The sequence below is a fragment of the Tachysurus vachellii genome, chromosome 17, assembly GCF_030014155.1.
Source record: "Tachysurus vachellii isolate PV-2020 chromosome 17, HZAU_Pvac_v1, whole genome shotgun sequence".
In the NCBI taxonomy this organism is placed as follows: Eukaryota; Metazoa; Chordata; class Actinopteri; order Siluriformes; family Bagridae; genus Tachysurus; species Tachysurus vachellii.
The window spans coordinates 14,513,373-14,527,247 of NC_083476.1; the positions used below are offsets into that span (position 1 = coordinate 14,513,373).

At 38.1% G+C, this 13,875-nt stretch overlaps 1 protein-coding gene across 4 annotated transcripts in view; it reads right to left on the reverse strand.

Annotated features, from left to right (window-relative positions):
- Positions 1 to 13,875, reverse strand: part of ncam1a (neural cell adhesion molecule 1a) — a 242,525-nt gene that overhangs the window by 10,595 nt on the left and 218,055 nt on the right. For 3 of the 4 annotated variants that reach the window (XM_060890530.1, XM_060890528.1, XM_060890531.1), the window contains 2 exons: positions 2,700 to 2,907; positions 958 to 1,074 (listed from right to left, as the gene is read on the reverse strand). In XM_060890530.1, the coding sequence (XP_060746513.1) occupies positions 958 to 1,074; positions 2,700 to 2,907 (325 nt within the window). Of the gene's footprint in view, positions 1 to 957; positions 1,075 to 2,699; positions 2,908 to 11,243; positions 11,505 to 13,875 lie in introns of those variants that run through there. The other variant, XM_060890532.1, reaches the window with a different exon arrangement.

Genomic DNA, 13,875 nt, shown 5'->3' on the forward strand with positions numbered 1-13,875 from the left:
TGCAGCAAAGGCTGAGCTGCCGTACTGGAAGATTAGCTACAGCTTTTAGGAGACATCAGCTAGGAGATGTCAGCTTTTTTTTTTTTTTTTTTTTTACAGGGTTTTGTTAGTGTAACTAAATGTAAATCAGCAGTTCCTTTAAATGCTTGGTTATTTACAAGTAACTTGGTGAAAATGTCTCAATTGGTTTGGCTCTATGAAAACATTTACACACAACTTTATGTGTTGGAAGATAAGTGATGAAAGATAAATGTGGCTCAATTTTATTATTCCACACTGTTGTCAGAAAAAATGCTTGTATTATATTAATGCTTGTAAAGTGAATGCAGTTTACAGTGATTTTTATATATTCTCATATCGCCCACAAGTGTAAGTAGTTGCATCATGCACTTTAAAAGGAAAAAAGAAAGAATATATTTATGCCTGCACTCATGTCTCAAACACTCATATCTATAAACATGCGTAAATAAAACCTAGTGTAATTAAAGTGCACCATGGTGCATCTGTGATAAACACTACATGACTGGAAAGGCAAACAACAGACTTGGGAGTGTTTCTTCCCTGCAAACGGGCGGACTAATCACACTAACAGCGAGACCTCTCTGTGTCAGAATCATGTGGTGTGTTCTGAAGCATAGCTTCCTCCTTCTCATTCACTGACCATGCTTCACAAATAGCTCTCCAGCAGGTCATGTATTAGCCTCTATTCAAAGCACTCCCCACGCTCACTGTTCTGACATTGATGTCATTAGCTGCCTATTCTCATGAAGCCACTTCTTTCAAAGTAAGTCATAATGCATGCCAAGTCTTAGTGAACCAGACCACCATTAACTCCACCTGAGAGCCCTTTTCCTTGCTTTGCATGCATGACTTATGACTTCTGTGCATAGATATGTGTGAGTGCATGTGTGAGACATTGAGTGTGTGAAGGCATGCCTATGTGTAAGAGACACTCACTCAGGGTCGGTAAGTGGGGTAGTCTCATTGGGTTCAGTCGGGATTCCTCCCTCATGGTTGGGGGTGCGCTCTTCTTCGGTCCTCACTTCCACTATGGGCTCTTTAGACTCATCTTTACTGGAAGAGGATGATGAAAAAAAGATCAATATTTGTCAGAGTACAGTGTTATGACCTTAGATATATTAGTGACCTAAACAGCTTTGCAGATTCTCGAGAGAGCAATCATTTGGTTTTTTTTTTTGTGCTATAAAATGAATGGTTATCTATGGATGTAACTTAAAAATGCAAATATAACTAATAATTCCTCTGTCTATATGTGCTGCTTTTTCTACATCATCACATTAAACATATTATGTGTAACAAATCTATATAAAAGCTTTTCACTGATTCTTGCTTGTATTAATATTAGATAAAGTTTAACTTTAAACACCAAATCGCAACTTTAAACTATTTATTTTTTCAAGCATACTTACGCAGCAGAGGTAATTTAGTCATATTGATGAAAACGTTCTTTGTCAGATGGCAAGGCTTTTAAAAATTTGAAAGTAATGGACCAAAATCAATGATATTGACCAAATTCGGTTCTCTGTGGAAAAACAACTTTTTTCCCCTTCTTGTATCTCATCGAGAGAAGTGCATTCAGTAAGATTTACGTCTATGGTTATGGCGTTCAGTTATTCATTTGTTTTAGTATCATGGTGTTAGGGTTTGGCCTGTAGTTGATCTTTTTTTTGCATGTGTGTGATTTTTTTTTTCAGTTGTGCTTTTTAACAGTTGAAGTTTTCATTAGCTAAAAAACTTTTCTTTCTAAAGCGTCTCACGGCTCCCTGTTTGTTCATAGCTGACTTGCATCACAGATCTACCGTCCCGTGTATGAATTTTAGAAGGGTAGTATCATGTCAAATGGAACACTTTTTTACTAACTTAAAAAAAATAAGCTGTTTTCCAGTTGATGACAAATGAAGTCAAACGCATTTGGCTGATGCCCTTATCCAAAGCGACTTTCATTTATTTGAATTATACAGCTGATCAATTGAGGGTTAGGGGCCTTGCTCAGGGGCTGCAGCTTGGTGGACCTGGGGTTTGAGCTTACAACCTTCTAATCAGTAGTCCAACTGAGTGCATAACGTGTCCAACATTCCACACTTTTCCAAGTGCACATTCCAAGTGCATCATCTGGGTACTTGATGTGCACTACTTCTTGTTGGAACCTTCAGTGTCAAACTACTTTTTTTCTTTTCTAGCTTATTTTTAGACATTTGGTTGACTCCTGAAGCCATTTCATTCTTCAATATGATTAGCATAATACATCATCAGCTTTTAGCTCAGGTTAGCCTGGCCAATCTTTATAATACTTTTCTTCCTTATTATTAGGCTTCAGAGATTGCAATAGGCAAGATTTCCTTTAATACACCGACTATAATACCAGCCTGTGTTAAACTCGTACAGAATTATACCATTTACAGGCCAATTTTACTGTAACAGTTAACTTTAATGATTTAAGGTCTATGACAAAGACTCCACGTTATTCTTATTTGAACCCGGTATCACAGTGCCCTGCTCTTAACTCCAATCGAACAACCCATCATACTGCCATTATTCTCATTCACAGTGTCAGGTAAGCTCCAATCAGACCTGTTATGAGTTTTCCTACAGAGCTGATGGAGATGATAATGAAAGTAGAGGTTTGATGGACGTAGCGGTGCCTGTAGCACAGATTGAAACAAAACTGAAGTGCTCACGTGAAAGCTGCCTTGCCCTCTTCGATGTCCTTGCCCTTGGCGGAGGGGCCGGACTTGCCACAGACGTTGACGGCGATGCACATGAGCAGGCCGCATTTGTTGAGGAAGTAACAGGTGACGTCCACACCAACAAGCAGCAGGAGGAAAACCACGATGAGTATGCCCACGATGGCTCCTGTACCAAGGCCTGTACCACTGACCACTGGGTCTTCAGCAGAAGAAGAAGAAAAAAAAATGTGCTGAGTGTGGGCTTCTGAAAATGAACATCTGATGCACAAGACTTCTTCTTTGACTAGGTCTACTAGCAGACTGTAGAATTAGATTACAATAACACAATACTCAAAGTAACAATGCACTAAAAAACAGTTTGAAGCAGAGACCAAAAACATGAGTACCATGAATCTTGCTTCATGGATGTACCACAATATGATAAAATATGATCTGTTCCTTTAAAAATCAGTAAAATAAGTTGATATATAAATATGTCATGTTAAGAATGTGCTTTCATTAGAAAATAAGCACATTCGGAGTTTTAACAGTTACACTTAGCTCACGATCCACAACCTCTTCTTTGATTTTTATTTTCTATAGCAGCACAAATGATTTATTCTTTAAATAAAAAGAATATTGTATTGATCATTTCTATCACTCTATCCACACATTTTACTTCGTGATGACCTGCATGGTGATCTCAGCCACGATAACCATAGACATCCATGTGTCATCTATGTGACATCTCCTTTACTGCGAAAATAACAAAAAGCTCAATGCAAAAAAAAAAAGGGTAGTTACTGAATTGTCAAGAAATATTGAAAAAGTTTCAAAAACATTTATTAAAACCCTTTGTTAAAGGGCTCTACATACTGTAGAACCTTTAAGAGTTCCCCCAGTAGTACAGCTAAATAATGTGTAACAATTTAAAAATTTTCAAAAAAAGTGCCCAAGGTTATACATTATCTTCAAGGTTTTGTGTCGGACGTGTGCCATCAGGCTGTAAGTGAAGTACACTGATGATGTTTATTTTTGAGCATGACTGAAGAATTTAAGAAATCTTTGGAGAAAAAAAAAGTTTGTACTCATGAAAAAGTATCTGATATTTACTGAGTGTCTCAACAACCTTTTAAATCATTTGAATTTCTCAGAACAAAGAAACGTTTTAGGTTAGAAATACACTGAAGTGTTTCTTTAAACCCAACTCATCAACTGCGCGCATGCTGAAATTTCAAAAGACAATTTGATTGATTTTTATTACACATTATCACTGCTCCATTTCTCTCTTAATTGTTGCTCTGGGTGACCTGACCGCGACTGATTTCAGGAAGAAGCTTTTTATATTGCTTTGAAACTACGCCTACGCTTGTACACTACTTTTCACTTCCTGAAGACAGGGGACTCATGCGTAATTTGTATAGTGAAAGATCACCAAAAAAAAAAAAAAAAAGATTTTAGTACAGCAGGTTATCGTTAACCGGAGCAAAACAACAGAAACAGTAACTTAAAATATTCTGCTTCATTAGTCATCCAGCTGAATACATTTTTGGTACATCCCTAAGGGGAAAAATACACAATTATTCATTGTTCAATGAGGAACAAAGCCAGTCTCTCTCTCTCTCTCTCTTACACACACACACACACACACACACACACAGAGAATCCTATGGTTAAATACAACAGCTGAAATGTACAGGATAGCACTTCCTTGGAAAAACAGAATAATATATACTCAGTATAACATAAAACTGAAACCCTGATCATCCTGCATTACTCATCTGGACAACATCCATTTTCAGAGGCAAAGGTTTTTGCAGCTCATGTTTTTACACAGAAACTGTGCTGGCATGAAATTGAGACTCTAATCTTATTTTAAGGGTTTGGTGCTTTACAGTGTTGCTACTTTAAAGGATTTATAAACACAAATACCGAAATTGTACCCTATTATGTATTTTAACAGGAAAAGAAATACTACTTACCAGTGCTAAAAACATTTGCATTGTGGTAACAGTCTGCAACTTGAAGATTTTCTTAAATATATATAGACACAATTTGAAAATCTAAACATGGACAACACTCTGAAGGAGTGAGTAAATGGGTGAGTGTTGGAAACATAGTGAGAATATTTGCCGTTACTCTATGAGCTTATGAGTGCAATATGAGCTGTTAAGATCGTGTTAATGTTCTGCTACTGTCACCGTGCCCTTGAGCATACCTGCACCCACGCAGCACTCCAGGGGGAATGAACTGTCAACCAGAATTTGTGCTCTGAGCAAAAGAATATCAGCTGTCCATATTAATAATGGGAATACATCCATAGCAATTACACGTTACACTGCAATTAAACAAACTGGATACAACAGCCAGTCATTCCAGCTGCAAGGTTCATGTAATATGCTTATATGATATCGTTTCCATAGTGACAACCTGTAAGAGACATCTATGGTGTTAAGGATGCTCCATATACATTTACAAAACTTTGTGTAATCATTGATAAGGTGGAGTGTTCTGTAAGGTGATATTTAGTGAACATTATAGGAGGAGTCTCAGAGCTTTGTAACAGTCAGAGATAAAGCTGTACCTTTAGGATTTTTGATGCTCTTTGGGATTGAAGACATCACTCTATCACTCCCTAACAAAAAAACGCACTTTGTCTTATTAATGTCAAGACAGGAAATTAAAAGCTAAGGAGGAACCGATGGTTTATTCAACTGGAGAAACTGAGAAATAGTAATAAAAGTGAGAAAATATTCTGCTAATTCAGCCCTCCTGTTAAATAAATATTAACTGGCAGCATGCAATGCTTCTTTTCCTCCAGAACAGCCTCTGTGAAGCCGTGTTATCTTTCCCCAGCATGTGTGTTCCAGTCAGTCATCACTGCCAGCTTCTAACGCTTTTCAGAGTTGAGAGCCTGGGCTATATGGGATACGTCTGATTGGACCACCAGGTTGAACATGAACACCTCTTTTAAGTTGTCTTGTTATGTCTTAGCCTTCTTAGAGTAGGTTGGAAAACATTATTTCCGGCAACTTCTTAATATACTAGCCTGTGCATTTCGACTAAACCGATCACGTCAGGGACCGTTCAGCTCAGGAAGTAAGAACCTTCAATGTTGTCCTGGCTGTGTAATTAATTGTCATTAGCTGACATTTTGTCAGAACTAAAACACCTATATATATTTAAATGCACCCTTAATTTTGAGCCTTATAAAGAAATACTATTAAATGTGTCAGGGGACTATGAATTATCGATGTGCTCAGAGCAGAACTGGATTAGAGAAAAAAGCAAGGCAATATTCACAGCACTTTAGAACAACGTGCAGCTTCTGTGTGCATGTTAGAACATTCTGTATACAGCTTCTCTTACAGACATTACACAACACACACACATGGGTGTGATTGGGGGATAAGCTTGACCTATACTTATAGTCCATTTTATCAGGTCCACTTACCATCTTGTTCATTTTGGGGTATATAATGTTTAACTTAACTTAATATACCAACGCAGACCAGATACATTAGTACCAACGCAACTCTCACTACTATATTATCAGTTCTGCGGTGGATGATGGAGAGGGCAGAAGGAAGCTGACAAACTGTGCACAGCAACAGATGCTGTACAATTATTGGATGTATCATGTATACAACAAATGGGTGACAAATTAAAGGAAAAAAGCAACATTAAAGTCTGTTAGTAAGTTGCTGAGCTGCTACAAGCCACTATGAAAACTTCAATGCGTGTTGGCTGTACTGAAGAGTGATGGAGAGAGCTGTCTAACATGACACTCCAAAAACCACCAATAAATATGCAACTCGGTTGAGATGCAGTAACAGTGAAGGTCATAGCACGTGATTTACAATTTTATACTAATAAAATCAAACCATTTACTGAGCTCCCATGTCTTGTGGATGGGGCAGAGTCATCTTGGAAAAGACCCCTCCCACTAGGATAAAAAGGGTCCACAAGATTTTCCTTTAATTTGTCACACACCTGAGGTAAAGCTATGAACTCATATTTAGGTTATCCAGTGCTGGCTTTTGTCTTCACAGTTCTATAGGTTTGAGAAGCCTTCTTTAGTGTTTTAGAGAATTCAGTACTGGATTTTTCTCTTCTTCAATCCTCAGCAGTGTCTTAAAGATACGAAGTGATCGCTCACTGGGACAGCTACAATATACTGCCACTCACACTTTATCTCCCCTCTGTATTTCTGCCAGCTTTTTTTTCTCCATCCCTGATTCCAGCTGGGTTTGGGAGAGCACATCTGGCCTCCGAAAGTGGGATACATGAGTGGCAGCTTTAATCTACTGCCCAGCTCGAGAGGTTCAGGACTCTCTGCGGCCTAACATTTGTTTTCCTCTGCTTCGGGACGCATTTTAAGCGCAGCAATAAATCACATCACATGTCTATGAACAAAGGCTGGCTCTCAGCTCTCCAACGCTGAAGCCCACACCTGCTGAATCAGCAACATGTCCTGAATGTCCTATAGGCCTCTCACCTGTCTTCACAGATTCTCACTGCAGAGATGACAAATTGAATATAAAACACTAGTAGGGACATGAAGGAAAATGTATCAGGCTGTTTAAAAAGTTTCTTCTGGGTATGAGCTATCTTCTCGCATGATATATGTACATTTAAAAAGGAAATAAATATTGAATGAACTCATGATTTTAAGCTGGAAGCTCCTCTTCTCTTGAGTCAGAATACAGAATACAGAATACTGGATAAATACAAGTTATTGTGTATTTAGCAGCACATTTATATAATAATATTTAATGAGACAAACTAATTAATGGACATTTTGGCAGAACAATATGCTCCTAATTACTGTAACAGGTCTAATATTTGTTTTTGCTATACATAAATTATTGAAATACTAATAAAACTGTTAAGACAATCTGCAGTATTACCTTCTTGTATAACCATAGAAAATTTGCTAATTTGCAGCGTAATATGAGATAGAGCTACGCAGAAAACCCAGATAAAGTTGATTATATATTTCTTTTCAAATAGAATTTTAGAGTTTTTTTTCTTTTTTTTCCTTTCAATTTCCACTTCAAGCCAGTAACAGACCTTCTGCAATTCACTAATAGTTCTGGCGTTAAAATAAGTAAAAATTAATAGAGTTACTGGGCTAAATGATCAAAGTAGTAGTACTCCAGGCCCAGCCAAGACTTCATTCATTCATTCATTCATCTTCTACCGCTTATCCGAACTACCTCGGGTCACGGGGAGCCTGTGCCTTTCTCAGGCGTCATCGGGCATCAAGGCAGGATACACCCTGGACGGAGTGCCAACCCATCACAGGGCACACACACACTCTCATTCACTCACGCAATCACACACTACGGACAATTTTCCAGAGATGCCAATCAACCTACCATGCATGTCTTTGGACTGGGGGAGGAAACCGGAGTACCCGGAGGAAACCCCCGAGGCACGGGGAGAACATGCAAACTCCACACACACAAGGTGGAGGTGGGAATCGAACCCCCAACCCTGGAGGTGTGAGGCGAACGTGCTAACCACTAAGCCACCGTGCCCCCCCCCAGCCAAGACTTCTGCTTGCTTAAATAAAGAAGAAAAAAGAAAATAAAAACTTGATTAACTGCATATATTTCTGCACTGTCAATTTAAATGTTGCAAAATGTACTCAGGCTGTACTGAGGCTGTTATGATATTTAATCCTATTTAATCTGATTTAAGATAAGTTGCTTTAGCATCATGCTAGCAAAGTACTTATCTACATAACAGATTTCATGTGGTCTTGTCTTTTTATCATGGTAATGGTATTATCAGTGTTCCAGGAATACAGTGAGGCATTTGGGGAATTAGCCCCTGGTTAATTAGCCCCAACAGTCTTTTGTATGCTATTATGTGTTATCCCTTTTATAATGGCATCTTAAAGATAGATTTATTCTAACTAGCCTACCAACCTTTAACTGGCTTATTTTCCTACAGTAAAATATCTGCTGTAACATTACAAATACAATTACAAACCCCAAGCCAATACCAAGCCTATCCCCAAATCAATATCAAACTCAAAATCAATGGCAACTAAACTCCAAATCAATACCAAACCACCCCAAAAAGCAATATGAAATCCAAAATCAAACTCCAAATCAAACCCCAAATCAATGCCAAACCTAAAATCGATTGTAAAAACTAAATTCACCTTCAAACTGAAAGAAGTAAATGAATTTGTGCTGCTTATAAATCAATGGCTTTATACTTTTATGTGATTTCAGTGGTAAAATGTCCTACTTGACTATTTCGCACACCTGACTAATATTAACTTCCATAAGCTGTGTTACTGTATTGCTATTTACCACAAGCATGGCACCTACCTCGAATAAGAGTTAACGCATTCTCGTCGTGTAAATAAGACCTTGGTTTAAGACAAGGTAATCATGATATATAACAGTGACAATAATCGCAACAGTCAAACATTTGGTAAAAGGCAGATGCTGACATACTGAACATGGGTGTAATCATAAGGAAGCAGGCCTCAGCCACCCAAATGTGGACGCCAGACACATCCTTGCTTATTGATAGCAACAAAAAGCAAAAAGGATCAAATTATTCAATATGTCGCATCATTGCCAATATAATATACAATAATATGTAAAATAATCTACTATTTGATTATGCTATTGGTAAGATGTGTTGAAATTTGAGTACTGTTGCTCCTAAAGCTTTTTATTTTTAGCAAATAATTGGGATATGCTAAAAAAAAGATATGTAAAATATCTTGGTTCCTACCTAGTGTAGTAAAACAAATTTCTTTTGTCTTTCAGTCTGTTTCAAGTGAATGAGGAATTAGCACAGTTATTGGTCTACAATGAGATATTCAATAGTCACCCTAGATGTCTACTGTTAGTTTTTGTAAAGTGGTGCAAGGTAGGCCTCTGGTTAATGAGCCTCTGGTTAATTAGTCTATACACACCATGGTGCCATCAGCAATTCAGCAGTTAAGTACAAGGACACCAAGGCAATTGTATGTTTTTTAAAATCGAAAAAAGTGTTATTCCCATCTCTGTTTGTGATAATGAGGTTAATTATCATTCTTATTAGAAGGCAAAATGCTTGCTTACTTGCTTTCTTGACTTAACCAGGCATCCCTCTAAAATCTAAAATAAACTTAGGCTATAACCCTGCTGGGGTGTTAAAAATGGCGGTGTTACAATCCTGCCAATTGTTGATGAAGAAGTAAAAAATACAAATGTAATAAATTAAACAAGCTGCCTAACATGTAGGAAAAGACCCAAGCAGTTGATTGGCAAGTGTTAAAAAAAATCATGGTGCGTAATTTTTATCATTTTATTATTATTATTAGAATCAGGAAGAAAAGTTTACTCCAGAGAGCATTTAAACAACCCAGTTCCCAACACCATATGCGACTGATGAGCTGTTACATTACAAGACATTAGTCATTTGCAAACTGCTGACCTCCCTGTAAGTGGAAAAAAAAGTAATGCTTTTTGATACACCAGAGTTGGTTAATGACAGACAGGTGGCCAACAGCGAATAATGTAGCAAGTGTCACAAACGTTCTTTTATTATAAGTGTTACAGAGGTTCACACAAACGCCTATGAGTGTCATGTTTGGTTTTCAGACAAAAGTGTCCTAAAAAATGGCATTAAGAAAAGAAAAATGCTCTAAAGAATTTAGCAGTACAGATGATGATGGGTAATGACGAGAAACCACCGGTACAGCAGAACACACTTGCCTTTCACAGCTGAAGGCTCTGTGGATCAATTTGAACCAACATTAAGCACCATGGCAGTGTGGAGAAAACACACACACTACGTTCACACTGTATTATGATCCAATGTATTATGAACTCCAGCTAGCATACAGCTAGGACTCACGATCCCATAGTGCTTCTGATCCAAGCTCATGTTGCTTCTTCATTAAAAATACATTTATCTTATTTTTTCTTCTTAAAGCCTACAATGGTTACTGCATGAGAAACACTGGTATGTAGTTACAAAACTGTATTACAGAGTAGAATCAAATCACACTTTGGACAGTGGTAGTACGTTTTGAACGTGTTCTTTTTTCCCTTAAAGAAAAAGCAAAGAAAAAAGTAAATAAAAAAATCCAGAACAAGAAGCACACCTTTATATATTTTGTTTTTTAGAATTATCTAAAATTATGTACATTTTGTCACAAAAAAAACAAACATTTTTTATATTAACACACAATAACCTTCCATTATGAACCCTGTGATAAAGGAATAAGGAACTGAATATAAATGCACATGATCAAAGCAGGACTTGCATAAAATCTTGGTTGAAGATGCCCTCTCAGTGATTGTACACTGAAAGCATCACCAAGAGAAGCCTGGAGACATTCTCAATAGGCAGAAGATGTTCTACAGTGCTTCAGAAAGTCCATGACTTAAAAAAAAAAAAAAAACAACGGCAAAAAAAAAAAAAAAAAAAAAAAATTTAACAAACCAGACAGATGGTGCCTAAAAAAAATGGGAATAAAGAACAGAGGGCATCAGAAACAAAATCAGAATGAAAAAAAAAATAAAAACATTCAGAATGATGCGAGTATTGTTTACTCCACTTAACCCCCTTAACATGTAACTGATATTTCTTTCTTTTATAGTGTTGTTCTTGTTTGTTAAGCTTGCAGTGGGATCAGAAGATCAGAGAATCAGTAGGTTGGAAGTTGGAGAGTGGGCCGGGGGGAGGCAAGCACTCCTCTCTTCAGTCGGGCTCCAGTTTATGAGAGCAAGAAAACAGTCAGCATGGGGAGCATGAGGGTGACCAGAGCGTACGTGACACAGGAGCAGCCAAGGGTAGCTGAGGTAGCCAACACGACGGCCACGACCATGACCACCACACCGTAAACACAGCGGCAGGAGACCCACAGTGACAGTGCACACCACCGCAGAAAAACAAAACAAAACAAACAAACAAAAAAAAGAACCAAGTTTCCAAATGAGAGGAAAAAACATAAAAAAAAAGAGAAAAAAGTAATCAAGAGCCGAAGTGGTTTTGCATATGAAAATGTGATGGTCCAGCAGTGTCCGAGTTCACAAATAGAGACAGAACAAGGAAAAGAGGAGGGAAGGAAATGGGGGAAAAAAGGGAGAAAGAAGAGAGAAAGAGACAGAGAATACGTCAAATACAGAAACAAACTTGACAGATTACTATAGATTAGAAAAGAATATTAAAGGAAAATTCAGGCAAGTTAATTCAAACAAATAAAGCAAAACTATAGCATGTTAATAGTGCAGAATGACAGGGACAGCATAGCAAGCCATGGATAGAGGACATACAGAGATGGTAAATGGAGACAGGCCTGGGCGGACAACGGGTGATGTAAAAAATTGAAGCAACTTCCCTGGTATTAAAAGTAATGAATATTCTTTAAACATTGAATAGTTGAATACTGTAGCAAGGTAAAGGTATACATCAGTAAAAGCATATAATGTTTTACATTGATGAACTGTTTACGCCAGGGAATGCTGTAGTCTGACAGAAACCTAAAGTATAAACAAGCAGTGATGCAACATGGTGGAAATGGTTTGTTGGACGACTGACTGAGCATTCAACTGTTACTAAAACTAAGCAATGCTAGCGGCCATTGCTTTAGAGCAGCCTCACTTTAGTTCAGCTATATGTGGGGAGATTTGGATAGTTGAACAGAAATGTATGAAGTCTCAGTATTACAATTCCCTCCAAATGATTTAAGAGATATTCGACCATGTACCAAATACAAAAATGTCAGGTGGTAAAATCAGATTTTTTCCCACCTTTTAAGTAAAAACCTTCAGGATCTTGAACACAGAAATCTGAATGGCTCTGCACTTTGTTATGATGGGACAACTGAACACCTTGACACAATGAGAGTTTCTGAGCATAATAAAATCACTAGATTAAAAAAGTTATTTTGTTTAAAACAGAGAGTAAATGAGATATCTTTAGATGTTTGTCAACATGATACAGAATTGTGCTGTGGCTGGTCGTTTTCACAATTAGTTTTGTAAAAACAGCCAAGTCTTGGCCATGTTTCATGATGAAATGTACCAGACACACTGGCAAAAGCTAGATGCCTGGCTTGCAAAGAGTATGCATTACACAGACCTGTATGCGATCTGGCATTAATATAACCCAAGAAAATATCTTGGCCAGTTTTTAAGCAGATGCTTTCAAGCAGGCTGAGGCAATGCAGATGCTAGACCAAAAATAAAAGCCTTGATGTCTTTTGATTGCCCACATGTTACACACTGGAGCTAACTACTCTGGCACAGCAATGTGTAAGCATAGACAAGCTCTGTAAATAAGGAGCAAAAGATTATCACATTGAATCTATCTTTTTAAACTCAATCCATCTGACCCTGCATTTAAATCTAAGATCCAAACCTCCCACTGTTTTTTATGACTGCTTCCCATCAAGCAGATGAGAGAGTGGGTGCCATGCACCAGCAGAAGCCTGTTAGGTCCCCAGAAAAGCATTAACACATTAATCTTGTTAAAGCATCACCATGCAAAACCAGAGGCTGCATCCCCACAGAGACAAGGGCCACAGTCCAATCAGTAAAAGCTTGGTACTGCAGTGTGCCTGCAGTGAGCCGAACCGTAGCCTTTTATACAAAGATATAACGGAAATAAAGAAAGATAGAAAGACAGGGCCCATTTCTTAATCTGTGGGGAGGCAGGTTACATAAGAATGTAAACTTTTCTAAAACCACAGCCCTACAAACAAAGCACAAAGCAGCCAAAGCCAATGGAAGGGAGGGGTATTGGGGTGACAGGGATTCTGTGTGGCTTTGCTTCTTGAGTACCAAGCAGAAAATCTCATCTTTGCTGATAGAATCTTTGAGTGGGGCGATATAGCTGGCTAAAACAGCAAGCTGAACGCTGCCAGAAGAGTCAGACCGCAAGTAAAGAGCTGGAGAGCAGCTGTGTGATACTGAGCTAGAGTCACGTCTCCAGGATTAACCCTCAGAAGCCCACCTAGCCATCCTTTACTGTTTAATGGCTCCACTGAGCTAAACCAGTCTCATCAACCTCTGACTGTATCAATGTCTTTAAAACCAGGAGAAGCCTGGTCACAATCCTGATAGCCTACATAATCCCTAACCAGAGCAGAAAAGAAAGAGTTAACTGGGGCTAGGGTTAAGCACTCTGGGGCTTAGTGGCTGCACGCTGTGCTGATTGACAGGGG